The sequence below is a fragment of the Astyanax mexicanus genome, chromosome 3 (genome assembly GCF_023375975.1).
Source record: "Astyanax mexicanus isolate ESR-SI-001 chromosome 3, AstMex3_surface, whole genome shotgun sequence".
Lineage (NCBI taxonomy): Eukaryota > Metazoa > Chordata > Actinopteri > Characiformes > Acestrorhamphidae > Astyanax > Astyanax mexicanus.
Window position 1 is genome coordinate 44217917 of NC_064410.1, and position 27563 is coordinate 44245479.

Sequence of the window (27563 nt, forward strand, 5' to 3'; positions counted from 1 at the left end):
TTTCTAAATAAGGCACAACAGTTATGAAGCTAAAAAAACAGACATTAGTTAAACTAATTACTTCGTGAATGATATGCCAAATTTGTCAATTCATAAAAGAAAATAACTAAGCTAGCTACCAAAGGACCCTTATGAAATAATAGAACGGACGTAACATATGGTTGCAGGCTGCAGTGAATTGATTAAACATGATTAAACTATTAAACAAAAAGTGAACAATTCGTTTCATATCTTTTAAAAAATAAGTATTTTAAGCTGTGATGCTAACTCTATCCAGCAAAAGATAAGCGTTATTTGCTCTGAAGTATCTAAAAAATCTTGTCAAACAGACAAAAAGAGTTTTGAAACTTCCTTCTTTGTTATTGCTCCGTACTTTAACAAAACATGGCACATTTCTAGGAACATTTCACAGGTCCTGAAGAAATGCACTTTCTATAATGTTTTCTTTATAGTCTCCAGCAGAAAACTTAGCAACAGGGGTCCATTAGCCAGTTATGGCTACGACCTGACCTAGCTAGCCCACCTCAGCTAACTTCAGACAGACAGAAACAGGAGATAACAGCTGTTTTAACAGTGTCTCCCGGGATAAACTGCGCATTAATATCTTCACAAGTCAACTTTCTGTAACTTACCCTGCTCTGATTCCTCCATGCTGCTGTGAAGCGCTGCTGTTGGAGCCGGTTTCTCCTCTTCGCTGATTCTCTTCTCCAGGCGAGGAGTTTGGAGCTTCACGCGCTGCAAACTGCTGAGGTGGGGCCGCGCGTGGCGTCATCACGCAGAGCACGCACGCATGTAAACAAAAAGAAACGGGCACGTGGTCACACACACCTCAGTGCGGCGTGCAAATAATAATAATAATAATAATAATAATAATAATAATAATAATAATAATAATAATAATAATAATAATAATAATAATAATATGCACACATACATTTACAGGTTATAATGATCATTACTCTATAGAGAACAATGCAATATTAATTTCGGTTCAATGGACATTTTTTGAATAAGGAAAACAAACTAGTAAATGAGAAACATTAATAATTTGGTTAACAACAACAACAATAATAATAATAATAATAATAATAATAATAATAATAATAATAATTAGTAAACGTTTATTGTCTGCTTGCATTGCAACAATTAATGTTTTTAATGAACGTGAACTTTTGCCACACGAACTTACAGGAAATCTATCGTCACATTTTGAAACTCCATATCATGAAATCCAACCCCTTGATTCCGAGGGAAAAAAATCTTCTAAAGAGTGCACAGGGGGCTCTGTGAGAAAACACGATGCAAAAAATGACAGGAGGTAGAATCTCAAATTTTCTTGATTGCACTGTTTTTAGGCACGCAGAAGTCACTTGGGCTATCAGCAGTGTTTAACTAATCTGCATTTTAATTTGCACGTTTTCAGAAAAGGTTTTAAAAAGTTTCTGGTATTTAATGGTAAATTAATGGTAATTCCCGCTGCCACACCCCAAAAACGGTTAGAGGACAAGAGTGGGCAACAGAGATAAACAGCGAGAGAACGAAAGAGAGCTGTCTAAACTCTGTGTTCTTAAAGGGTGTGGTGAGCCCACATATATATTTTAGTGCACTTGAGTCGATAGGTGGCGCTACGGCACGAAAATAATCTTGTTACAAAGGCTTAAACTCTTTATTTTCACCTTCAGGCTCGAAAAATTATGTTCGTCGTATCGTCGAGGAAGCTGCTTTCATCAGACCTCAGGAGTCTTCTAATCTATCTGTCTGTCGATCTGGGTGGATATAGTCACTTTTGGGGCTTTAGGCAAAACACTGAAATGCCCCAATCATTCAAGCTCTCTTACATGTTCTTTCATCAACCTGACACTTAAACATCTGCTTACAAGTACAGTAATAGAGTGACAAGCCAAGTGTACAAACCTGTCTTAATTAGTAATTTACAACTCTGACCAGGGGGGTGGCTGCACTCACATTTAAAAGATTCAAAATAATATTATTTTAAGTGTTAAAATTGTTCAAGGAGGGACAAGAGAAATAGTTATTCTAAATAATAAACACAAATGTGTATTTAAACAACAGAAGAAGGTTGCCTATTTCTGATTATCACTACATAACTTGGGTGATCAGGCATTGCCTTTTTTACTCTAATTTTGGCCCGTGCAAAGACCAATTTGTATATGTTATAAAATATGCAATATTTCCAAATGTTTGAAAAAAAATCTAATAAGTGCATCCAGACACTTTAAGTTGGCACTTCACATTGTTCCACTCATTTTTGATGATTTGAAGTGTTGGGGATGAGTTGATTAATGAAGAAAACAATAAATGAGTGATTGTGTGCATACATTTATTCCATTAATTTAAATTAATATGGCATGTCGTTGCTCTTTTTATACTGTTTTAACAAAAATCTGTGCAGTTTTTAATATTAATATATAATGTGTTACAGTGTTTAAGAGAGCATACTTGTTGGATATATGGTTTTTAGATATTTAAATAAAAACTCGATTTACTAGGAACTATATATCAGTGTGTGTACCCTCCTACAGTGGGCACGGTGGCTCTGTAATAACCGCAGCTGTGACCGAGCTGATGCTGTATAGAGGAAAGCCCGACACCTGCTGGGTGACATACTAAACAAGTACTAAACTGACGGTTTCAATTCCACAAAAAACATTTATTAGCGCTTACAATTAATTCAGGAATTATTCATTTATACAGATACGTACTTTTATTTCTACATACACGACTAGGTAAAATACAAATTGCCACAACAGCCTATAAAACGTATTATGACAAAATAACTTCAAATTATTTATTTTTTTATATATTTTTTACATTTAAATTTAATTAAGACGTGTATTTTAAAACATATATACCCCTGTTTATCCATATCCATAGGCTGTGCGTACGTGTTGCATTGTTCTTTTTTCATAATTCACTTTTTTCAAAAGTCACTTTTATATAGTATATACTATTTTTTTATTTATTTGGGGAGGGGGAGGGAGCAAAAAGTCCCCTCTGTCACTACCTGTAAGAATAAACACAGTGCACTAAGCCCTGCGCTCTGCTCGCTTCTCCCCTCACCTGTCCTTTGCTTTTCTTCCCTCTGTGTTAAAAACAAACACGGCGCAGTGAGTCAGTAACGCCGCTCCCCGGCGGACAACACACTTATTAGTTCAAGACAAGCGACTCCCAAAGATGAAACGCGTGCTCGGGGAGGGAGCTGTGGGTGCGCTCGGCGAACACAAATGCCCCCCTCGCTGTTCTAGTTACCCCCCCACCCATCCTCCTTTAAGTGCCCCACGACCCCCCTCACTCGAAGCGAGGTGCATTGTGGGGAAAGTCGTTGCCATTCGACCTCTGCGGGGCCTGCGCGGACGGAGCCAGAAACCCTCAAATTCATTATGCCTTTAAAACCCTTATTTATTTCCGCATAACCTACATACTCTCCCCGGGAGGCCAAAGCGCGAAAAAACACAACATTTCGATGCGGAATATTTCATTTTAAACAACGATTATTTGTAATCGTGTTTCGCCGGGCTGAAAGTAAATTATATTGATAAAGATCGTTGGGAAAGTAGGTTCTAATTTATTGAGGAAAAATGTCCGGAGAACGAAACCGCAGGTCGCTGGCTTTCCGAGGAGGTGGATCAGCCGTGACCGGCTCCAGTGGTGTCCGAGGCAGCAACGGTAACAGCTGGGAGGCCCAGGCCTGGCAAGATCGGCATTTAAACGGGAACAGGCCGGATCAGGAGGAGGACAGGGATCTGGGAGCGAAAGGACCGTCGCCGGGGAAAGTGGAGGGCGGGGGGTCCGTCAGCGACAGCACAGAGCCGGAGGCAGAGGAGGAGGAAGATCCGGAAGGGGGTCGATGGACAGTCGGTAAAGGCGTTGACAGCATCGGCTGGACGGCTAACGCGAACGTCGCGGGGGAGGAGGGCGAGAGCTGGACGACAGGCAACGGCGTTAACAGCGAGGACGGCGCGGGCAGCGGCGCTGCCACCGGCTCCGAGGACGACCGAGACCGAGGCGAAGCAGGGAGCGGCGGGGACCGGGAAGAAGCGGGCGCCAGGAAGCCCTGGGTAGAGATGAGACCGCAGACGCTGCTCCAGAAACACTCGCTTTTCCAAGCCTCCTGGCTGCAGGAGTTTCCTTGGCTAAAATTTAATCGAGAGTCGGGACTCATGTCTTGCTCTTGGTGTCACAACATTGCCACTAACAACAGCGACGAGCTGGTGAAAGGCAGCCGAAACTACAAGCGGGCCTTGCTGCTGAGACATCACCTGTCCTCGGAGCACGGCAGGAACGACCCGACCAAACAGGTAAAGTTACTCCCGACACGGACGGAGCTTTTGAGTTTGGGCTTGTCAACGTTAGCAGGGTCCCAGGACGTTCTCAGGATACTGTAAAAATATGATTAAAACTTTAATACATTTGGCTATATTGGATATTTGGTCAACCTTTTTAATATTGTCGTCTTCCTCGACCAGTATGAGCTGCTATAGACCATTAGCTAGCAAGGTTAGCCAGCTAGGTAGATGCTAAGCTAACTAGCCTACCGCTGCTGATTGTAACGTTGCTAGCTAGCTGACCTAGCCTAGGGTTTGTACCACACGAGCTAACCGCTAGCTAGCTTGCTTCCTGGCTCACTCCCAGTCCTGAGAAACCAGCTAGCTGGCTTTGTGATTTTTATCAGTGACAGTTGAATACAGTCTTCAAATCGTCTCTTTTCAGCGCTGTTCACATATACGTTACTGGGAATTTGGCTACTGACTTCTTTAAAAACTGTGTGAGGATTAAACGGTTACAGAGAGTGAGCTAAACTCTTTAATAAACTATCTTAAAGGTAGGTTAGCTAGGTTAGTGTCTAACGTTACGATAATATTAGAAAATATTTGATAGCCGTGTAACCTGGCTAGGTTATATGTCTAGTTACCTAACTATATATCTAGTTAGCTACTTTACGTTTTAAACTGTAAGTTAGTGTAACTAGGGCTGGACAATAATTCAGTATCCTCATATATCACGATATAAAATGTTTAAGTAACGGTTGTATGATTAAAAAAACATTTTTAATATTCCAGTGTTCACTACGTTATTTACAGCATATTTCAATGAGTGACATTCATTAACGTTACAGTGTATATTACAAGAACAGACAGATTCATTTTTGTGGGCTTTCTTAGCAGTTTTTCATATTGTTATCAGGATGATATTGCATCAACCAAAATGAGTCAATGTGACATTAGTTTCATCCATATTGTAAAGCCCTAGGTGTAATTATAATTAACTTTTCACTCTGTCTTGTACATTTTGATATTAACCTTATGACAGCTTAAATAATGGAATAGTTCTTAAATATAAACATATCCTTTATAGTCTTGGTTTGTTTAAAGATAACCTGTAAAAAAAACTGTCTTTTTATAAAGGACACCCGACTGAATTATGTGTCACATTTGAGCGTAACCCCTTTAATCTGGGTTTAGAGCTAAGGGTGTGTGCACTTCCCCTCCTTTGTATTGGACCAGTTTACTCCATGCATGCATTGCACTGCAATTATCAACCTTAGTTGCCTTGGCAACCTGAGTTGATTACCAGGGAGGTCGTGGTGATGGCAGAAGCTCGACCAGCAGGCTTTGGGGAGCCCCAGCCCAGCCCAACCCCCCCTCTGTTCCCTGGCTGTAAAAGTGACCTCTGGCACATCTCATCTTCCCCTTTAGGGCTCCTAAATCAAAGGCATTGTTTTAGGTCCATCTCAAAGATCCAGGGCTGATTCGTCACCCGGCTTGTCCACACAAAATCCCCCTAAATCGAGTAGTGTCCTGTGACTGCTATGCCCGTTGTGCGACATGCACCTGGCCGATCACTATGAGGGCAAGTATAAATAAATTTAGCATGTGACCCTATGACCTCGTGCCCCCCCTCCTCAACCCAGTATTGAAGTGAGATCAATAGTGTGCCTGTGATCATTTTCAGATAGTATGTTTGGAGCTGTGGTGAGGCCTAGCGCTTTATAATGAATCTTTAATCTATGTCCTCGTTTGGACCCCATTATTCACATTATTCAGAAGAGCCTTCAGCCCTGTAGCAGGAAATTGTCAATAAATGCTTGACAAACTGTTGTCCATGCTTTCTGAATGGTGGATCGGAATGTGTTTAAATTCTACATGCGACTCGAATCTCTGAATATATGGCCGTCCGTACTGAATTTGATTCGTTTGTTAATAAAATCCCTGAGGATAGCCTTGCGAGTGCAGCCAGTTGTTCATACTAATCAGGATGACTTAAAGCGTTCCTCTAACTCAATTTATACCCTTCACTAATTAGGGAGGAAAGCAGTAGGAGGGATTATGGGCTCCTCCCTAGCAACAGAAGGGTTAAGACGCTGTTTTAGATTAGTATCAGCCCTGGCACAACTCCCTTTTCTCTGCAGGAGTGTTTGTTTTAAACATCTATCATGATATCTTACAGCTACCCGCAGTTGCTTTAATATTTACTTTTGCATTGTAATTGTCATTGGGCCAGTTAGGAAAGCCTTTAGGAGTGTGAGCAGTTCAGGCAGGCGTAGGAAAGGTAAGCTAATGCTATGGTTTTAAAAGGGGTAAATTAGTGCAGGGTGGTGTTTAGGATGTCTTTTCTTAGAAAAACAATAAACAAGAGAACCTCTTCAGCATGCTCGTGAGTCCTTAAGTGAGTTTTATAATTGTGCTGGTGTGTTATACTGATCATCCTAGTGTCAGAGACAATAGGTCAGACTATCTTTGCCTGTCCAGGTCTGGTTGGAGCAGTGGTCGTAACTCAATTAACCAAATAGGGGGTATCTGGGTTGTTTCGCTCTTGAGTCTAGCCTTTGTCCTCAAAGTTGCCATCCCTTGCTTCTCTTGTTAGGGAGGCTTTAGAAGAGACAGAAGCTCCACCCAACCCCTGTCTGCCTCTTGTGAAATGTAGGCCTGTGTGTATTGGGGGGAAGAACTCTGGAATTCTCCATCGATGAGCTCTCCACATTGTTGGGAGGCCCAGAGCCTGGTGTTCTCCACCCACACCTTGGGTCAAGCACACTGCTACATTGTTCGTGCATCTGTGAGACGGGCTGGGTGAGGGGACCCAGCTCTGGCCTCAGGGGTAGGCTGGCCCAGGGTTGGGTATGCACAGAGAAAACAAAACTGCTGTCCCAGTCTGGGGGGACACTCTCAGCCCCATTGATAAGGGGGGTTGAGATAGTTATTGTTATGTGTTATTGATCCCCAACTGGTATCAGAGTATCAGCAAATGAACTCTGAAACTGTATCCAAACACATACTATGCATACGTGTACATACAGTGCAGGGCCTGTAGCATGATTAGCTTCATGATTAGCCTAATGTAGAATCACATGGCAGAGTTAAGAGGTAAACAAGTTTGTAAGGCTGATGTGTTGACGTTTTGGGAGGGTACTCCTGTTTACAATCCGAGATGTTTTGAGTTTACACTAAACCGATGGATGACATAGTAACAGGTCGCTAGCAGAGCGCAAAGCAGCAACAAACATGGGGAGCAGTATTAGTGGTGGTGGTTGTATTGTGTTCCTGTTCCACATCAAACCGAAAGTCTGAGGTGTGAAACCAGAAACAGAGAAACCACTGTGGGTTTCGTGTGCGACACAGTTTGAAAGGGTCTTTTTTCCCCTGTATTTTTAATAACGCTTCTAGATCACATCTAACTGTGTTAAAGTGGTTGTTTATAGTTTCATTACTATTTTACTACTAGAGGCCAGTCTATTAGGCTGCGTGGTTTGGATTTTTCCATTCTTTCCCATTCAGTGGTCAGAGGGTGAAGAATTCTTTTTCATGGAAAAGAACGGGCCACGTAAAAAGTCGACTGTCACCACAGCCTCATTTGGACAGCAAGTGTTGGGGCTCCTCTGAAAGCATCTGTTCTCCAGCTCGGTGTTAACACGTGGCACATCTGGAGAAAGGATGAGCAGAAGCAGGGAGACAGTGTGTGTGTGTGTGTGTGTGTGTGTGTGAGTGTGAGAGAGAGGGAGAGAGAGAGAGAGAAAAGTAGATTTTGGACCAGTATGAGTCCACCCCAATCTTCTCAGTATGTTGACTAACACCACTTACCACAGCAAGGCTAGGCGTGGTGTCAAAGCCTTTCCCCGAAACAAACAGTTGCTTGAGGCAAAGCAGGAAAACAATGGAGAACAATATGACACCACAAACTGACAGCCATTCCCATATCAACCCCTCCTCCCTCTCTGCCGCCACATCCCCCCTATTCGCTCAAACCTGCCTCCATCTGCCCCATTGAGTGATACCTTTGAAACCTAGTTTCGGTTCTCCTGTAAAATACATAGTTACAGCATAGTGACCTCGTAACTACCTTGATGGTTCCGTAAACAAAATAATTAAATTCTGGACAGGGATATGCTATTTGCTAGCAGTTTTCATACATCTTTGTCTTCATGGATGTGTGCTATGGCACAAGAAACTGAGCGTAAGCCACATAAAGCCTCAGTGTAGCATAAAAACAGCACTGAACAATGAGCCTGGAGGAAAGGGCTGGCATTGTGTGGAGAAATGGGGTTGCCCTCTATCTTTCCACTCTTTCTCTCTCTCTCTGTCCACTGGTTAGGCTGGCTGCTGCTGGAGCCACGTTACAGTAATAAACCCCATCCACCCGGACAAGGGCTGCAGTGTGGAGGAGGGGGGCTGGGATGGCCTCCGCCCCTGAGAAATGGATTTAATCTGAATTACTCGAGCAAAAAACACAGCTGTGTGGTAGGAGGGGAAAAATGCTGAGCCTGAGTGGTATAAATGACTGCATGGATTAGGACATCTGCTTTGCAATTCAGAAATGTAGTGCGTGAATATACTCCCTGTGATAGGTACCAGTCTGTTCTGCTTCTCTTTTCCATCTTTAGAGGCTCTTCAGCAGTGTAGCGAGCGAGAGAGAAAGAGGGTGTTGGCCTGATGAATCTTTCAGTTTAAGAGCATTAGACGACTGAGTGAAATGGTTTGCGAAGGGTGTGTCTTGTGATACAGTTTGTGTTTGAGTGGGGGGTTTCACCCTTATACAGTTCCAAGAGAGCTGCAGTTTGAGAGCTGGTCAAACCAGTTCCACTGTTGTGGTAGTGTCACCATACACCCACCACCTTGAGTTTAAACTGTGCACTAACACTGTTTGTCTCCTTGTGTGTGTGGGGGTTCTTTTTTTTTAAATATTAAATTTTTTTTGTCTCCACTAGGAGACAGAGAGGCCGGAAGGCGCTGAGGGCACAGAGGTCGATGACTACAGGAGCAAGCCAAATGAAAACTCCTACTGCTACCAGCTGCTCCAAGAGCTGGACAAGCAGCGCAAGAGCGGTATCCTCTGCGACGTCAACATTGTGGTTGGCGGCCAGGTGTTCAGGGCGCACAAAAACATCCTGGTCGCGGGCAGCCGCTACTTCAAGACCCTCTACTGCCTGACCAAAAGCGAAAGCTGTGACCAAACCACCATCACACACCTAGACGTAGCTGCTGTACAAGGTTTCTCTGTTATCCTGGACTTCCTCTACTCTGGCAACCTGCTGCTGACTAGCCAAAATGCTATTGAGGTGATGTCCGTGGCCAGCTACCTGCAAATGACCGAAGTAGTGCAGTCGTGCCGCGCCTTCATCAAAGATGCTCTGAACATCAGCATCAAGCAAGAAGCCCCCGACTCTGTGGTGGTGGACTACAACAAGCGGCGGACGGTGCCTAAGGACAGTCTGGGTGCTGATAAGAAGCCCAGCAACTTCTGGGCCACCAGCATCCTGTCCAAGTTGTCCATTAAGGCCAGTGGGCAAGTTAAGGAGGAGCCCAGCGACGTGGACGTATCGGCGGGGGAGGGCTGCGCACTGGGGAGCTCGGGCTGGGGAGGGGATAACTCCTCCGAATCCACGGAGACGGAGCCCCAGGGCCCGGGGCCGGTGTTCGTCTGGAACGAGCCGGCCCCGGGCACCGGAGCTGCGGTGAAGAGGGAGGAGCGGCCAGAGCCGGGCAGTGGCAGACGGAAAAAGCAAATCGCCAGACGCTTCGTCTACAACATCCCGCCCGAGCCGGAAGAGGGTTTCGACGAGGGCATGTTCATCCAGCCGTCCGCTTCCTTTACAAGAGAGGACTACTCTTATCTCTCAGAGAATGCAGGTAAAAGCACGTGTCCTCACAGTAACGTTCACAGCAAACACACACTCTCACACACATAAAATGGCTCCTCAAAAGATAACAGGAGTTGCCATTTTGGATGGGGTCACACCAGATCAAATTTAGCTGCGCTTCCTTTTCTGCTGAAGGTGTTTTTGCTATTAAGAGAAGACACATGAAAGAAAAATGTGCTTTGTGCTCTCGTGCAGGTGTGCTGCTAATGCCTTTTGTGTTCAACGTTTCTGAAGCTGAGGCCCAGGGCTTTATTTGAATAAGGCTGCAGCTCTGTTTTGAGTGGAGGCTGTTATGTTAAATAGTTGGTACTTGTGTCCTTGACTTCACACACGCACACACAGAGACGGAGAGAACCTCTGTTTTCTCAAGCTGTTTAACCAAACTTCTACTCTCTAAAAATGAAAGGTGTCTTAAATCACACTGTATTAAAGAAGAACCACTTTTGGTTTGTAACGAACTATGTTTCTGTTAACCTTTTTGTTTGCAATTATTCTTTACGTTAAGTAAGGTGGTTCCTCTATAGCTTTGTTCAAGTGCGCATTTAAATCACCTCTATCTTAATAGTGTATTAGTTTTGGGCTTTTGTTCAGTTTGCTGGGACTACATCAACAGTATTCTGCGTAATGTGTGTGATGTGGATAAATTTTTTAAAGTACTAAATTTTTGAATTTTAAGTCTTACAGGTTTCCAACCAGCCAGTGTAATTTAAGCCCACAGGACAACATAGACACACACACACACACAGGGCCAGCATTATGTGCCGATACTCTTGAGCACTGTTCAATTTCTCACTTGGATTATGGCCAAGGTTGCCTAGGTTTCAATCCAGAGGTTTTGCAGACGTAGCACAATTACAAAATAACGAAGAACAGTATAAGTCAGATTTCCATCTAATTCCAATTGTGCTGAGCCATATTTCAGATGAAATATTAGAGACAGCTGTGTGTCATGATTGGATCATCTGTAAAGCCAGTCATTTTCAGTAACCAGCCACCCATGCCATCTGATAAAAGAATTGCCATTACTGCATAGAAGCTGAACTATAGGGTAGTGTGGATGGTATTTGGGCAAATGTTTTATGTATCTAGAGTTCAGTAGTTCTATATTTGCTGTATGTAAAGCAGTAAGAATAAAAAGGACCTATAAAAGACAACCAGAGGAACTAGAATAACCATTGTGCTATTATGCAGCTCTTTGTCACGCAAGACATTTGTGTTAGGGATGCATATTAGGAAAATATTGAGGGGTGCAGGAAGCTAAAGCTAAGATAATAGCTTTAATCATTCTGTACCTATAGTCAAGAGATCATAATCTTTAATCTACAAGTAATCACAAGTGTGAAATGGTTTTGGTTTCTTTTTCTTTCAGTCTGGGGAAAAAAAATCCTAACAAATGATCATATCTGCAAGTCGGTGGAAAATATTGGCGAGTATTTCTGGAATGTCCAGTGTTTGCTTTGCTTTGTCATTGGAATGATTCGCCACATCTGAGATACTCCTTCATTTCTACTTTAGCTTTGTAATGTCTGCCGTGGCTAGCTGGAGGCCTTTTCCTGTAAACAGGGACATCTCCTATATTGCTTAAGCACATTCTTACACACACTCACATAGTCATGCCCCGACCTTTGCTTATGGCACCCTGCCAGCCATGGTCTTACATCAAGATTGCTTTTCTGCAGAACTGCGTGGCTGGGGTGTGTGTAGTTTGCAGGGACACGAGCCATCTCTCCTTTTAATTAGAGGGCCAGTCAGTGTGCCTGTGTCCTTATTAAGCTGGCTGCCTCTTCGCCTTCCTCATACCACACAAACCTGCGTAATCTCTGGCCTGTGGAGCTGTCAAGCCTCAGACTCTCCCCCCATTAAGCACAGCAGAGCGTGAAATGATATCATGTATTAAGTGGTGTGGTACTGAGAAGGGGTTGCGCTGCTGCTGCTGCTTCTTCTTTCTTTTCTTTTCTTTTTTTTTTTCTCCCTCCACCACCGACGTGTTCTCCTAATGCGGGATAATGAAGTAAAGCTGGGGAAACATTCTTCCCTCAGGCTCCCTAAATGCTCTCAAATGCGCTTAGCTCCTATTCCTCAGGGCACTTTAATATGGAGCGGCCCGGTGCCCATGGCACACACTTTGGTGCGTTCGTGTGTGAGGGAGAGGAGTGTATTGACACACAGCCTACTTCCTTTTACACTCAGAGCTTTTCCTTTACACACACACTTGCTTAACGGCCGTTGTGAAGACACCAGACCAGTGGCTTTTTCTCTGCTTAAGTCTCTAAAACTGCTGAAAGATCTGGTAGAGTTGCTTGTATGTATTTGTTGTAAGAACCTGTCTGGTCTTTCTACATTGCCCAGAACAGGATTCACTGTCGTAAATACTTGAATCGCTTCCAAACCATTTGCAACTGCCGCAGCTAAACATACACACGCGCACATCCATGCGCTCCCACAAGCACTCCCCCCGCAACCCCCCCCCAGTTCTCTGGAGGTGCAAAGCTGCCAGGGGTCGTCCCGCCCTAATCCTCCCTAATGCAGAGCGTCCGTCCCTGCCATTCCAAATATTGACCCAGGCAGAACAGGCTCGCACTACAGGCCTTTACAGTGGGATCTAACAGCTTTGGCCTGCCAGCCCCCCAACCTGCCTCCTGAAAGATGATCCAGTGGTAGGGATTCTGTCAGCCATTTACACATTATCTCCACACACTGACACACATTTACACTCATACCACACTCACACACATGCATATACACCAACAGAGGCAGTCTAGAGCCGCTACAACTTCTCTGAGCAGGTATTCGTGACATGTTTTCAGGATGTGTTTTAATCAAGATCGACAGCGAGTGAGGGCAAGCTTCATACTAGCTGTTGTAGTCATACCAGTAAATGCATATGTCCTCAAGGGCTTTTGGCTAGTGTACAGATGGAGCAATTACTGGGTGAAGACCACTCAGGCCCTCAGCCCATTACTGTGCTCTCCCATTGTGTGCCCTCACCAAGCTGGCCAGCCCAGTCCCACAGAAAAGCCTCCAAGATTCCCAGCAAGGAGAGTGTTGGGAGAATAATAAGGGCAGTTTTCTTTGCATAACGGCATAATTGCTGGGTAACAAACATTTATATATATTACCAAAGGACATGCTATCAAGATGCAACACATTTTCCCCACATTTTGCACAATTCACACTAGAAACCCATTTATTTTCTTGTGTAACAATAATTTAAGACCAAATAAATAAAAAGTTCCTTCCTGGTTAAAGTTTCCAGAAGGTTCCTTTTGATGTAGCTTTCAAAGAAAACAGCATTGGGTGTGTAATAAGGGGGCTCCAAGCCAGTGGTTCTCGACCCAGTTCTGGTTTCCTGCTTCAACCCACCATCATGAACTCAGGATAGTCTTTTAGCTGAATTGCTGGATCGGGTATGTTGTAGAGTAAACACTAAATTGTGATTTATGGGTTCCTTAATGGCCCCTAGCTTCAAAAATAAATTGCTCCTTAATCTTTTAAAATTCAAAAGGTTTGGTAGGTCTAGTAGTTGGTTGCCGTTAGGGCTGCACTCTATAGTGTTTCAGCATGGTCATCGCAATTGCAGGCATGCGCAATATTCATGTCGCAAGACATAAAAGATCACGTAAGGCAAATTAAATCAAACACTTCAAGCTATACCTTGCTTAATATAGAAAAAAAACAGAGGCAGATTACATTGTATTTGTCTGAGTATCCGATCTTGGATACTTGGAGTAGATATATTAATATGATGACATTGTGTCACTGACTTATGGTGAAATTATCAACATTTAGCCCTTGTTGCTAGGATACCGGACATTTTGTTGGTCCACAGTTCTGATACATTGCCTTTGGTGTAGATTTCGAAGACATAACATTGAGAGTATAATAAGGGCTCTCTCCTCTGGGCATGGAGGATCCCTTTCCCTGTATGTTTTAGAGGTTTTCTGAACCAACACACTACTTTTAAGTGTTTCCTTTTTCCTGGGTCCTCCAAGGTCAGGCTGGGGACCACCACTGCTCTCCAAAAAAGAATTTCCCACTAGGCCTGTGATATGGTAAAATATTTGATCACAGTATTTATCTCGGTGCATCAGAAGCAACAGATCCTTTTTCTTTCTGTTAAACTGGACTAATTATATTCTCTGTCATGTAAAGTGCAGTTGGGTCAGTGTTCTTCAAGCACTGACTATCAGGAGCATTTCTAGTGATAGAGAGAACTAAAGAGTGGGTGAGGTAATTGGTCTTCCAGATTGTGGAGAAAAGGGGATCAAATTAGATAATCATAATATGGTACAATTTTGTTATTTTTGCCATTTCTGTTTCCATATTACTTTTCTAACAATCAGAAAGTCCTGTAGGTTCAGTAGATGATTGTCATTATTCCAGAAATTTGTTGCTTCAGGTTTCCAAAGGGTACATTTTTGCTGTAGACTTTAAAGCTAACGGATAAAACTTTTTTTTTTCTTTCTTTTTTTTTTTTTTTTAATTCCTCCAATATAATTTGATATTACGATCAAAATACTGGTACAACCATGTTGTGCTATAAAAAGGCTTGGCTCAATCTTCATGACACACTGCATGACGTGTGCAGTCCCAGCGGTTTCTTTTCTCACAAATTAAAACAGCACTGCACCACCTGAAACTGCAGTTTGATGATTAACCATCCTGAGTAATATTTTAATGGCAAAGTCTGATCCTAGGTGTGTACCTGACTTGCACATGGTAACATATTGAACTTTTAAGACTGCTTAACAGACAGGGGGAAGAACCTGTGATTTGCTGGCAGCTCTTCTTCAGTCCACACGGTGGTGTGTGTGGAGTCTCAGTTGAATTCCCAGGTGATCTGGCTCTCGTCAGACCCTTGGCAACCTGCTTGACGACCCTTTTGTTTTGGCCGTTTTGGCTCAAACAAAGCTGGACTCCCCCGTTCAGCGTGGCGTAGTATACAGGGAGAGAGAGCCGTGCTCTGCTTAACCGTAGCAGGCCAGGCAGGCACCACTCCCAACAGGACGGGGGTGTGTGCTGCATGCTTTCAGGGGCATTAAAAACAGAGGACTGGCACTGGAGCCTTCATTCCAGCATGTCACGCACTAGGGGAGGGTGATATGGTGCTAAGATTTTGCAATGTTTTTGTGATAACAGTATTCATGGTGTTATGACTAAACACTGAAAATTATTTTTAAATACATTTCTAGAATATACCGCTGCAAAATTAATGCGAAAGTTTAACAGATTTAAAAAATCCATAAAAAAACTTTTGTCTGTTTATAATCTTTTTAATAATAATGCAAAACAAATTAGGTAGCATAAAATATTGTAATAAAACAAAAAACTACCATAACATTTAAAGTACAGAATGGTTAGTGACTTCATATAAACTGCAAGCTATAAAATTCTAATTAAAGAAATGTCTCACAAATGCAAAATAGATTTCTGAAAAAATAAAATAGAATACTGCTATGAACATGACATTCATTTTTGGATTATAAAAAAAATAAGTGTTATTGTATACAATATGATATGCCACACCCCTATTGCTCACTACTCTGTAAAGTGTTTCAGATAAACAAATAGCATGCCTCTTCATGCAGTTTTTTTTTTTCCCTCTTGTCGTTGGTAAAATTACATTACGCTAATATAGTTATGGCCTCTGCTACGGAGTTGCCATAGCAACTGACAGTAGTTCACGAGGTTGCGTAGCTCTCTGTTTGTGAGGAATGCTAAAGGGAGTGTGTTTTTCCCTTTCACTCATAAACACGATATTTATCCTCACAATAATAAAACAGCCCCACTGCCTGCGCCTCTCTCTCACTAACTCTTTATAGGCCACACTGAACCACAGACCGGCCACTGAGCTGCAGAGCTCACCAAACAAAATGGAGAAGGTTGTGAACTCCGAGATGGGAAACTAGGCTAGATAACTCATCTCCTCTCACAGATCACCTGCTGTTTGTTTTACAGGAACTGGTGTAAAAGCAGGGCACTAACGAGGTGTGTGTTCTTGTGTGTGTTTGTGTAATTTTAGGCGAAACGTCCGACACTGCTCTGAATAAGCTAAAGTGTCCCCACTGTAACTACATTGCCAAGCACCGGCGAACACTAAAGAGACACCTGATCATCCACTCCGGCGTGCGCTCCTTCAGCTGTGACATCTGCGGGAAGCTGTTCACCCGCCGAGAGCACGTCAAGAGACATTCCTTGGTGAGATGGAAACACAGACGCTAATCATTTTCAGAGTGTTACCTAACAAGAGTTGCTAAGTGTAATAAAGATATTCTAAACAGGCATTCTCACTGACATAGTCTTGTAGGTCTAGGCAAAACAACAAAATCATAATTTGGTTTGTCACTATAACTTAGTTAAGTTATTATCCATATTTTTACAGCTTTTACTCGTGACTAAGGTAGTAGTTGTTTTCACATTTAGTGACTGTAGACAGCCTGGACCTGGACACTGCAATGTCTCTCAAAAGTGAAATGATCACAGGTCTAGCCCCCCTACTGGCTGGTTGCAGTATATTGTGTAGCTGCACCCATCTCCGTATGTTTCGGTGACAATTTTTCATCTTCTTTTCCTTCGCTAGTATTTAATTCCAGTTTTTAAAATAATCTGTTTTTGAAATAATTGACTGCTTTGGCTGCAACAGATCATCTGCATTGCTGAGTAAATGAAAGTAATATTGGACGCTTTTTCAAGAATGATTAGGCGAGCCTGACTCCACCTCTGGTCTACAGTACAGACTCTGGTTGCCAATTTAACAACAGAAAACAATTTTGGCCCGTCAATTTTGTAGAACAAAAGGAAATGGAACCGTAATAGACCTGTTTTTTTTTTTTTATATATAGTCATTGTAAATTCTTTTTTTTTTTTTAGATTACAGTAACTAGGTGATGATTTTGTCTTAGAATAAAAACAAAAAATCTTTTTCCCAGCGCTTTGGAGAACTATTTTTTTAATCTGCATCACCTCTTCAGATGCAGACCAGAAGGAAGTTACAGGATTTTACAAAAGTAATATTACAATACTTGTATATCATCACTGCTTAGGTTTATAAGCTTCCCCAGCATACTGATTTCAGCTTTAGGCCATAGCAGAACCTAGTCTGTACATTTGGAGTACTTTCTCATGCAGCAGTTTCCATTTCTCAGGTTCATGCTTAATTTTTACTAGCTCTCTTGTAGTGTTTCCTTTTTTCTGTATTTAATTTCTCATTTTCAGGTCCTTAACACCACTCTCCCTCATCTTGCAGGTGCACAAGAAGGATAAGAAGTACAAGTGCATGGTGTGTAAGAAGATTTTCATGCTGGCTGCTAGTGTGGGAATCCGGCACGGTTCGCGCCGCTACGGGGTGTGTGTGGACTGTGCCGATTCGCACCAGGCCACACAGGGCCTGGAGGGCATGCAGGAGCTGGAGTTCGCCCGCGACGACGACTTCGAGGAAACGGCGGAGGGAGACGAGGACATGGTGGAGGAGGGCGATGGGGAGGAGCCTAACGAGATCGACCAATCCAACTGGGAGGGTGACACGGGTGCCACCCCCGAGGAGGACTAAGTTATTAAATGCAACTTAAACAAAACAAAAAAAAATACACAAAGAAAAAAAATAGCTGGGAAACAATCAACAACTCCAAAGTGCTATCAAACCTTGTGGTTGCACGGTAACGTGTATGTTAAAGAGAAAATATATTAAAAAGCTTTGGTAGATAGGGACTCCAAGATGTAAAGATTATTGTTTGTCAGAGAGTCTGGGCCTAACTGCCTGATTGAGATGAAAGAGATGATTTATGAAAATCAGGTTTTTTCAGTGATGTATTTTTCCCTCCTTTTCTAGGGTATGATGGTGTACAGTGTTTTAAGTTACAATAGGCCAATCATCTTAAATATTAATTATTTAATTTATGAAGAAAGATATTATGGTCTTATTAAATTGATATTATGTTTTTTTTTTTTTTTTCTTGTCTGATGAGAGAAGTTCCGTTGTAGGCTGTGCTTCCTGTCTGGTCTGAACATCCACTGAGCTCAGATGGCTATTCAGATTTGAAAGACAGAGCATTGAGCAGATGTTGCCTACAGGAAGATTTTCTTTCCTTTCCTCTCACTTTGTGTAGATATATGTTTTAGTTGTCATGAGAAATGTATGTATGAGCTATATTTCCTTTCCTTTATACCTGCACAAATCTTGGAACCAAAAGAATCTGTTTTGTGACTTTGATCGACCACAGCCATATTTATGATTAAGTTATATTGGGGCTGTGCCATTGTGCCAAGCAGAATGCACACCAAGATTTGGCAGGACACAAACTACTGAACATGCTGAGAGATATCGTAAAGCAGAGAAAAATAGAAAGTATATAAAAAAAAGAAGAAAGTATAAGGGGAATATATTATTGCTAGCTTTATATGAATCACAGCATCACAGTAACACTTTATAGAGCATTTTGACATTCACTTAAAGCTTGAATTTTGCCAAATGATGGAAACGTTTGGTGCTGTAACGCTTGTTTTTTTGAAATACTGGACCTACAAGCTGTATATGATGTTAATAATCGTAAAGCCTACTCAACTCAGATATACTAATCAGCTCTGTATGTAACACTGTTGTGCTAAAGAGCCTATCAGGTATGCTTTGCCATTGTTTTTATTTTAATTTAATGCACAAACACATACACACACACACACACACATATATATATATATGTATATGTACATACACACACTATTTTTTTTGTTTGTTTGTTTTCACTTTATTTTTTATTTTATTTTTGGTTAATCTACCGGCAGAACATGTAAAGACGACCCAAAGTTTCAGACCTTCCTGAATTGGTGTGATGAGGTACTGAGCATACTGATAATCACTTGAATGATGTGTGTAAGGTGGTGTAGTAAAGAAAGTGGATTGTGTGGGATGTATGAAGTTCTGTTTTAGTGCAAAAAAAAATCCATCTATTTACAATCATTATATTTGACTTTATGTAGTGTAAAGACTGCCGAGTAAGAAACACTTTGGTTATGGTAATGTAAAAAAAGTGAAGCTCTATGGAGAAACATGGAGCCGCACTTACTGCTTCTTATTTCCCCAAAGCCGGTCTGGATGGAAATAAAAGAAAACTGTTTAGTCCATGCGGATCTTATTTTTTTCTTCTTCTTCTTCTTCTTCTTCTTCTTCTTTTTTTTTTTTTTTTTACATTTTATTGAACATTTCATTATTTAATATTAGAAATATATCTATATATTGACTCAAATGCAATCAAGACTGTTAATTTCTATTTGTCCTACCAAATTGTTGTTTAATTAATGTTGAATTAATGTATGAAAAAGCCAGGTAACCTGTTTAGTGTAAATCCTTGCTTGTGTATGTTGTCAGATTTAAATGTTTTATTCCAAAATCATTCACTTTACCCTAGATGCATATATTGTTTTATTTGTCCTTTCTATGATGTTTTTCATTTTTTTATTTCCTTAAAAAAATCTTCTAAGAAATATTGTTTGTGGGTTAAAACCTAGGAACAGCAGTTTCTGTTCATATGCAGTGGATATATATTGAAGTGCTATAATGATACAGAGTATGTTTATCTTTCCCTTTACTCCAGATGAAAGTGTATTTTAAGATGTATAGAAGATATTCATCCTGTTTGTATTATTTACACCTTCAGATCACTGTGGGAAGGATATATATATATATATATATATAAGTGTGATTTAATTTATTATATATATTATTGTATGTAATAAAAATCACATTTTATAAAGTATATGAAATATATCTAGAAATATATAAATATATATGAACAGATATTTAAGTTGTTGACTAAGGTAATGGATCATGGCTGCAGTTAACTTGTTCTAAACCTTGGCCTGGCTTTTGTTGTCTTCTCCATCCTTTTTCTGTTCACACGTGTGCTTGTTCACCCTAACACGCTGTTGGTTCTTTCTTCTTTCTCATTTTGTCTGTGTATCTGATGAACTCAAGACAACTAGCTCCTTACATTTTATGCTGTATATGGACATAACCAACAAAAAAAAAAAAAAACGGAACACTACAGATGAAGGTTTTTTCCAGCTGTATTTTTTTAAAGCCGTTTTAAAGATGTATTTTTCAACTATCTTACAGTGATGCAAACAGGGCCTTGGGCTCACCTCAAACACAAATCAAATCAGGTTACTCTTTTTATGTTTTTTTCAAGATTTTAAGATAAATACATTCTCCTTTCTGTTTCAGTTGTACTACTGTTCCTCTATAATAAATTTTAAAATAAAACTTTGATATTGCTCTGACCTGCGAATTTGTTTCAGTTACTTATTGTTTGTGGGAGGGAGCAGGATGGGGATGGTTATTTAAATATTGTAATCTAATATTGACTACTTGTTCAAAAACGTAAAAAAATACAGTGCCCTCCATAATTATTGGCACCCCTGGTTAAGATGTGTTCTTTAGCTTCTCATAAATTGAGTTTTGTTCAACATAATATAGGACCACGATGAAAAAAAAGAGTAAAATACAACCTTTAACTCAAGTGAATTTATTCAGTAGGAAAAAAATCCCACATTAAGAAATAATTATTTAACATCAAATCATGTGTGCCACAATTATTAGCACCCCTGATGTTAATACTTTGTACAACCCCCTTTTGCCAACAAAACAGCACCTAATCTTCTCCTGTAATGTTTCACAAGATGGGAGAATACAGAAAGAGGGATCTTTGACCATTCCTCTTTGCACATTCTCTCTAAATCATCCAACGACCTGGGTCCTCTCCTCTGCACTCTCCTCTTCAGCTCACCCCACAGGTTTTCAATGGGGTTGAGGTCTGGGGACTGAGATGGCCATGGGAGGAGCTTGATTCTGTGTGCGGTGAACCATTTCTGTGTAGATTTGGCCACATGTTTAGGGTCATTATCTTGCTGAAAGACCCAGTGACGACCCATCTTCAGCTTTCGGGCAGAAGCCACCAGATTTTGCCTGCCTCCCAAACAGCTTGTTGGCATGTAGATAGCGCCTGATGGTTGTTTTGGAGACTTTGTGACCCCAAGAAGCTACCATTTGTTGCAATTCTGTAACAGTGAGCTTTGGAGAACTTTTTGTTTCTCTTATCATCCTCCTCACTGTGCGTGGTGGCAAAATAAACTTGCGTCCTCGTCCAGGCTTGTTTACCACTGTTCCAGTTGTTTTAAACTTCTGAATAATTCCTCTGACAGTAGATATGGACAGGTGTAGGCGAGTAGCGATTTTCTTGTAGCCATTGCCTGACTTGTAAAGGTCAACACACATCTGCCTCACTTGAATGGTATGTTCCTTTGTCTTTCCCATGTTGAAGATAAATGGCCTCTGTGTCACGTCATATTTATACCCCAGGGAAACAGGAAGTTGTGAATTACTAATTAAATGTTCCTACATACTCTGATCAACTTCGTAAACTACTGTAGAAGTGACAGAAATACTTTTATTAGATTTATTTCCTAAGAATTGTTAGGGGTGCCAATAATTGTGGAACAGGTGATTTTATGAAGAATAATTATTTCTTAGTCGGGGATTTTATTTCCCCCTTAAAATTTACTTGAGTTAAAGGTTGGACTTTACTTTTTTTCCCATCGTGGTCCTATATTATTTTGAACAAAACTCAATTTATGAGAAGCTAAAGAACACATCTTAACCAGGGGTGCCAATAATTATGGAGGGCACTGTATGTATATGTTACATTACATTCAGTTCATCCATTTGTCGTTATATCTTTGAAAAATCCAGTAAAATGGTAAAAACTCCTTTATCCTGGTCTAGTTTTTCTACCAGAACAGTATTACGTGAGTATTTTAGGTTTCATTTTATCAGTGGGTACATATAAGATGTAGCTTATTGTATTTAACAGTATAAATGCTAAAATATTACTCAGAAATGCACCTGGATTAATCAAAGAAAGATTTAAGCTGTGTTTAGGATGAGTCACTCATTAACTCATTCACTAATGACGAAATAACAAACCTTTGGAAATTCGAGCATACATCGTTTTCCACTTCAATTTGAGATTCATTATGGGTGCTCAGTAGTAAACTATACAAGAAAATATATAGATAATAGATTTTATATATATATACTGTTGAGATTTTGAACAGCACTGACAACAGTGTGTACACAGTGTGACAATCAGTCTAATTCTAATTTTACAGAGTTGCTAGAGTGTTTTTTTATTTTTATTATTATTAAAAATAAATAAAGACCTGTGAGAATATTTACTGCTGGAAAGTTACAAATAATTGCAATTATTTTACTCTACTTTTATATCAACATCCCTCCCTGCAAAAACTCAATTCAGGGAGATAACTTGTAATTCTAATTTTATTTTAATAGTAGACCAAGTGTAGAGTATTCTACATCAGAGAGCCCCTATTAAACTGCAGCAGACTCCCTGAACCTCCATGATGGGTGGGACCTCTACTTTTATTTGGTTTTATTGCATGCTATGCTGAAATGGTACAACAGGGGCGCCCTTAGTATCTTATCAGCTCAGTGTTTGTCATTAAAACCAGAAAGATTAAATCACCACAAACCACAGTGCTCACAATTCCATTAGGAAAAAAATAGGTTAGAGTAGTGATCCTGTTTACACTGTAGGTAATGTAGTTATGATCATTTTTAAAATGTTGCTATAATCAAATCATTTACTTTTTATTGTACCTCTAGCTAAATACAGCTAAAGGACAACCTCTTACAGTTAAAATAGCAGATAGCAGTACTGCTGTACAGTACTGTTGGGTAACTGTAATTATAGTGTAAATAGGTACGAGTTACAGCAGCTGGAGCAATCAGGGCAACCATTGCTGTGGTGTACATGGAGCAGTGAGGGGTGAGGGCCTTGCTCAAGGATCCAACACTGACAGCCCTCTAAACCTGGCTATTGAAAAATTATTAACTAATGAAGTTACACTTATATAGTGCCTTTCTATATACCCAGGGAAACTTTACAATTTACAGGTTTTACACACAAACATTCATACTCAGCACTCATACACACACCGATGAGAAGCGGCAGCCAATAGCGCACAGCGTTCTCATAACCCCTTAACCTTGTAGCTAATGTTCCAGTGCTCTAACCCCTGAGCTACCACTGGCCACAGATAGAAAGTCAATTTTACATAAAATATCTATTTTCTGCAAGAATATGTCAGTTAAGTAATTAAAAAATAGATATTGTGTGCCTATTCCAGTGTTCTGGTTAACTCTGTAACCTCTGATATATAACTTTATAAGAGCCATTCCACCAAATGGGTGCCATTTCTGTCCCTAGGAAATTACCTGTATAAATGTGCACACAAAATAACTTTAAAATAACTTTTTATCATTAAGCATAGTGTCTTATTTATTGACTTAATAATTGCGTAAGTAAGACATATAATTAAATAAAATAATACAAACTACTTAGAACACTGAAAAAATTGCATTTGTTACCTGTCCCCACTACACTTCACTGTCTACACTTCACCATGAAATATAACTATAATTTTTTTTGCATTGTTGTGCGACTCCAAATCCCATCTATGCTAATTTTTTTTTTCATAATAAATCTATAATATTTATGTTAACACATTTTAGTTGTGTCCCTGGGTTTCACTCATTCCTGATACCGTAACACATTACCACATCTAAAACATCTGAAACATTCTACAACAGTCACATCTACAACAGGAAGTTACATCAGCTGGTTCTTCTAAAGACCATGAGAAGATCAAAATTAAGTTCCCTCATTTATTTTTCTGTATATTTGATCTTATTGTAACAATGAATGAGAATGTCAATCTTAACACTCATCTTTTTGGTTATTTTTAAAATACAAATTTTGGGAAAATCACTAGAATTAGTGCTCAGTGTCCTCATGCTATTAACATAGCCGCTATATAGCTATTTTTCATGTGTTTGCTCATTCTATGCTAAAAAACGTTTATTATTGTTACCTAAAACATGAAAAGTAACAGGGATGAATGCCTGAAACAGGAGCGAGTTTCTGTAACAGGAATATCAATTATTTAAACATGCAGTCAACCGTTTCTTTAAAATGAAAACTTTCTTGAGAGAAAATCAAATAAATTTGTGGACTTGTTTTAAACATGCTTTTTAAATGACACGAGTTTTGTAACCATCTTCGGCTTAGAAACCTTGTAAAAAAAAAAGTTAAACTGCCTGGGACCATTACATGTTTTGAATAGTTAAATATGTCTTATTAGATTCAGAGTTGAAAAAAGTTAAGTTTAATTTGAAAGCAAATGGCACACATTAGGTGGAATGGCCACAAACTAGGAAAAATGAAAAGTGCAAATAAAAAACATGTGACCTGCATTCATGCCATTTCCTCTGACTGGAAATATGGTAGACAGTGAGATTTCTCAAATTTCTAATTTTAGTGGTTTGTATAAAATGTTATGGATAAATCACTTAAATAAATCATTCATTAATTTTATTTGTTTTATTGTCACAGCATTTGGTCTATTAATTGCTATTGAGGTGTAAAAAGCACGTTTGGTTTAGACCATTAACAAAACGCCATCATGTGCTGCCATCTAGTGGTATTCAAGGGAATTACCAATTACCAGGCCCTTTTTAAAGCCAGATACAGTCATCGATTTAAAGCATAACTCACGTTGACCTTTAATACTTATAATACTCATAATTATAATAAACTTTATTATTTTTTAAATTTACAGATTAAATGAATCAATATCCGCATTTCTTTTTCAAAGAAACAGAAAATATAAATACTTATAAAAAACTTTAAACCAAAGTAACAGTGGCATCTGGTGTAATTTTCAAATCAAGCGCTAGATGGCAGCCTATCACTTGCTAATAATATCGCATTGTGAGAATTTCACTCTGAATTTATAATTTATTTATTTATTTTTTAAATAGTGGATTAAATACTCTAAAACACTCCACACACATATTTCAGTCTTACAATCTTCTGTCTTCGAGCTTACACGGGCATTTAGAAGTTTGGATCTTGAACAGTGATCCACATTTTCCTATGGTCATTAAGTGAGGACCCACTTTGGTAACACTTTATAATACTGTTCCATAGTTAATAGGTAACTAAGCAGTAACTAAGCAGTAACTAATTAATAGTGCTGCATTAACACCTAAATATTTTCTATTAACTACCAGGGAGTACTGAATAATTACTCAGTAGATAGTACTGAACTAATGATTATAGTAGTTCACTAATAACTCCACAATAATTACTGAGACTTACATATCTCCCAGAGAACTACTTACTAATTATGTCTCCTTTATAATAACTATTCATTAATTACTGCTCAAATCAACATTAACTACTGAAAACCCTTACATGCCACCTGGGGAACTATAGATCTAAATCAGGCATATTTGAGTTAAATGCATATTAATTGAAGGCATATTTGAATTAAGCAAGTGACACCATTTGTAGTAGTGGTAACCTTAATTACCTTATTATCCTCAGTTTCTTCCAAATATTAGCAACATATAGTAAAATACTACAGTGTGTATTACTCTGCTTAACCATCAATTTTTGGAAGAAAAAAACAACATTATAACGTAATATTATTGCATAGAAGACATTGATGAAAGTTCTCCAGAAGGCATCTAAGACTCTAAGAATGACTGTAAGACTGTAATAATGTAACAATCATTGCTTTAATACTAGGTATCAGCCTTATAAAAGTGTATCTTCAGCGTTTGCAGTCTCACAGAGATTTATTTTGACTGCGCACTATTAGGGCAATTACGGTAATTTCACAGCGGACGCAGCTCTCTAGGTCCTTCGTGTAAATTCTCTGCTGTGCTGCTGCTGCTGCTGCTGGAGGAGGATTAAGAGAAACTCTGCTGCTTTCATATTTCTGTATTTGATTGAAAATAAACTAGTAATCAAGATATTGAGATCTTTTCCAGCTGATTTACCCCCGGATCAGAGGAGGACTCTTTGTGGGTTGTTAACCAGCTTTAGGATGTGTGTTAGTTAACTGGCTAAGTTAGCTAGGTTATGTGTGTGTTAGTTAGCTAGTTTAAATGTGTGTTAGTTAACTGGCTAAGTTAGCTAGGGGAAATGTGTGTGTGTTAGCTAGGTTAATTGTGTTAGCTAGTTTAAATGTGTGTGTTAGTTAACTAGGTTAAATGTGTGTTATTATTATTATTATTATTATTATTATTATTATTATTATTATTGTATATTTCCCTTTATAATACTGTGGTATGATTTGCAGTAACTCCTAAAGAAGAACACAGTAACTCCTCAGTAATTAGTAATTAGTTATCATGTTTCTCACTTTATAATATTGTGGTATGATCTACAGTAACTCCTAAAGAAGAACAAAGTACCTAGAGTAAAGCTGTATGTGAGCCATCACTTCTACTGAGCACATCTCCAGGAGGACTGAAGAAGAGCACAGGTTTAGAATAAACACCTGTAACACACTGACAGAACATTACAAAAATGGGGGTTAAGCAGACTACTGCACATTTCAGTGTGTCTAACATTTGGAAGATATTGAGCATACTAAGGTAAGTGTTAGTTAACTGGCTAAGTTAGCTAGGTTATGTGTGTGTTAGTTAGCTAGTTTAAATGTGTGTTAGTTAACTGGCTAAGTTAGCTAGGTTATATGTGTGTTAGTTAGCAAGCTAAGTTAGCTAGGGGAAATGTGTGTGTGTTAGCTAGGTTAATTGTGTTAGCTAGTTTAAATGTGTGTGTTAGTTAACTAGGTTAAATGTGTGTGTGTTAGTCAGCTAGGTTAAATGTGTGTTATTATTATTATTATTATTATTAATGTATATTTCCCTTTATAATACTGTGGTATGATTTGCAGTAACTCCTAAAGAAGAACACAGTAACTCCTCAGTAATTAGTAATTAGTTAGTTAGTAAGGTTAATATATGATAAGTGGTGTCACTGACTTTAATATCACCACTGATAGAATAACCTGCAGCAGCAGACAAACACAATGATAGAGGCCAGCGGTCCGGCGCTGTGGAATTACCGTAATTACCCTAATAATGGGCACTAAAAGTCTGTGAGACTGCAAGGCTAAAGATGAACGTTTATAAGGTTGGTGCTGAAAATTAAAGCAGTGACCATTAAAACAAAATTGAGTATAGTCAGTCTTAGAGTCTTCTGGAGAACATAAATAATGTCTACTATGTAATAATATTACGTTATTAAGTTTTTGTTTTCTTTCAAAAATGGGGTTTAAGCAGATTACGACACACTGTAGTATTTTACTATATGTTGCTAATATTTGGAAGATAATGATGATAATAAGGTAATTAAGGTTACTACTACTACAAATGGTGTCACTCAAATATGCCTTTAATATCACCACTGATATGAATTGTTATGATATATCACCACTGATATGAATGGGTTTTCAGTAATTAATGTTGATTTGAGCAGTAATT

The 27563-nt window shown here is 39.6% G+C and overlaps 2 protein-coding genes across 4 annotated transcripts in view; one reads left to right on the forward strand and one right to left on the reverse strand.

Moving 5' to 3' along the window:
- Window positions 1-1263, reverse strand: part of tpd52 (tumor protein D52) — a 33694-nt gene extending 32431 nt beyond the window's left edge. The window contains exons 1-2 of one of the 3 annotated variants that reach the window (XM_022683187.2): window positions 1190-1263; window positions 633-745 (exon numbers count right to left, since the gene is read on the reverse strand). In XM_022683187.2, the coding sequence (XP_022538908.2) occupies window positions 633-745; window positions 1190-1221 (145 nt within the window). In that variant the 5' untranslated portion in view covers window positions 1222-1263. The remainder of the gene's footprint in view (window positions 1-632; window positions 746-1189) is intronic. The other 2 variants (XM_022683188.2, XM_022683189.2) reach the window with 2 other exon arrangements.
- A 1960-nt stretch (window positions 1264-3223) lies between these two features.
- zbtb10 (zinc finger and BTB domain containing 10) lies at window positions 3224-20428 on the forward strand. Its single transcript, XM_007249310.4, has 4 exons — window positions 3224-4319; window positions 9224-10145; window positions 16179-16354; window positions 17403-20428. The coding sequence occupies exons 1-4, from the start codon at window positions 3600-3602 to the stop codon at window positions 17703-17705; spliced, it is 2121 nt and encodes a 706-aa protein (XP_007249372.1). The 5' UTR covers window positions 3224-3599; the 3' UTR covers window positions 17706-20428.
- Window positions 20429-27563: the final 7135 nt, after the last annotated feature.

Bases quoted from the DNA above. Each gene is read 5' to 3' on its own strand.
- zbtb10 (XM_007249310.4), top strand. From the start codon at position 3,600: ATGTCCGGAGAACGAAACCGCAGGTCGCTGGCTTTCCGAGGAGGTGGA. The intron at 4,320-9,223 runs GTAAAGTTACTC...TGTCTCCACTAG, and splicing joins GGAACGACCCGACCAAACAG to GAGACAGAGAGGCCGGAAGG. The intron at 16,355-17,402 runs GTGAGATGGAAA...CTCATCTTGCAG, and splicing joins ACGTCAAGAGACATTCCTTG to GTGCACAAGAAGGATAAGAA.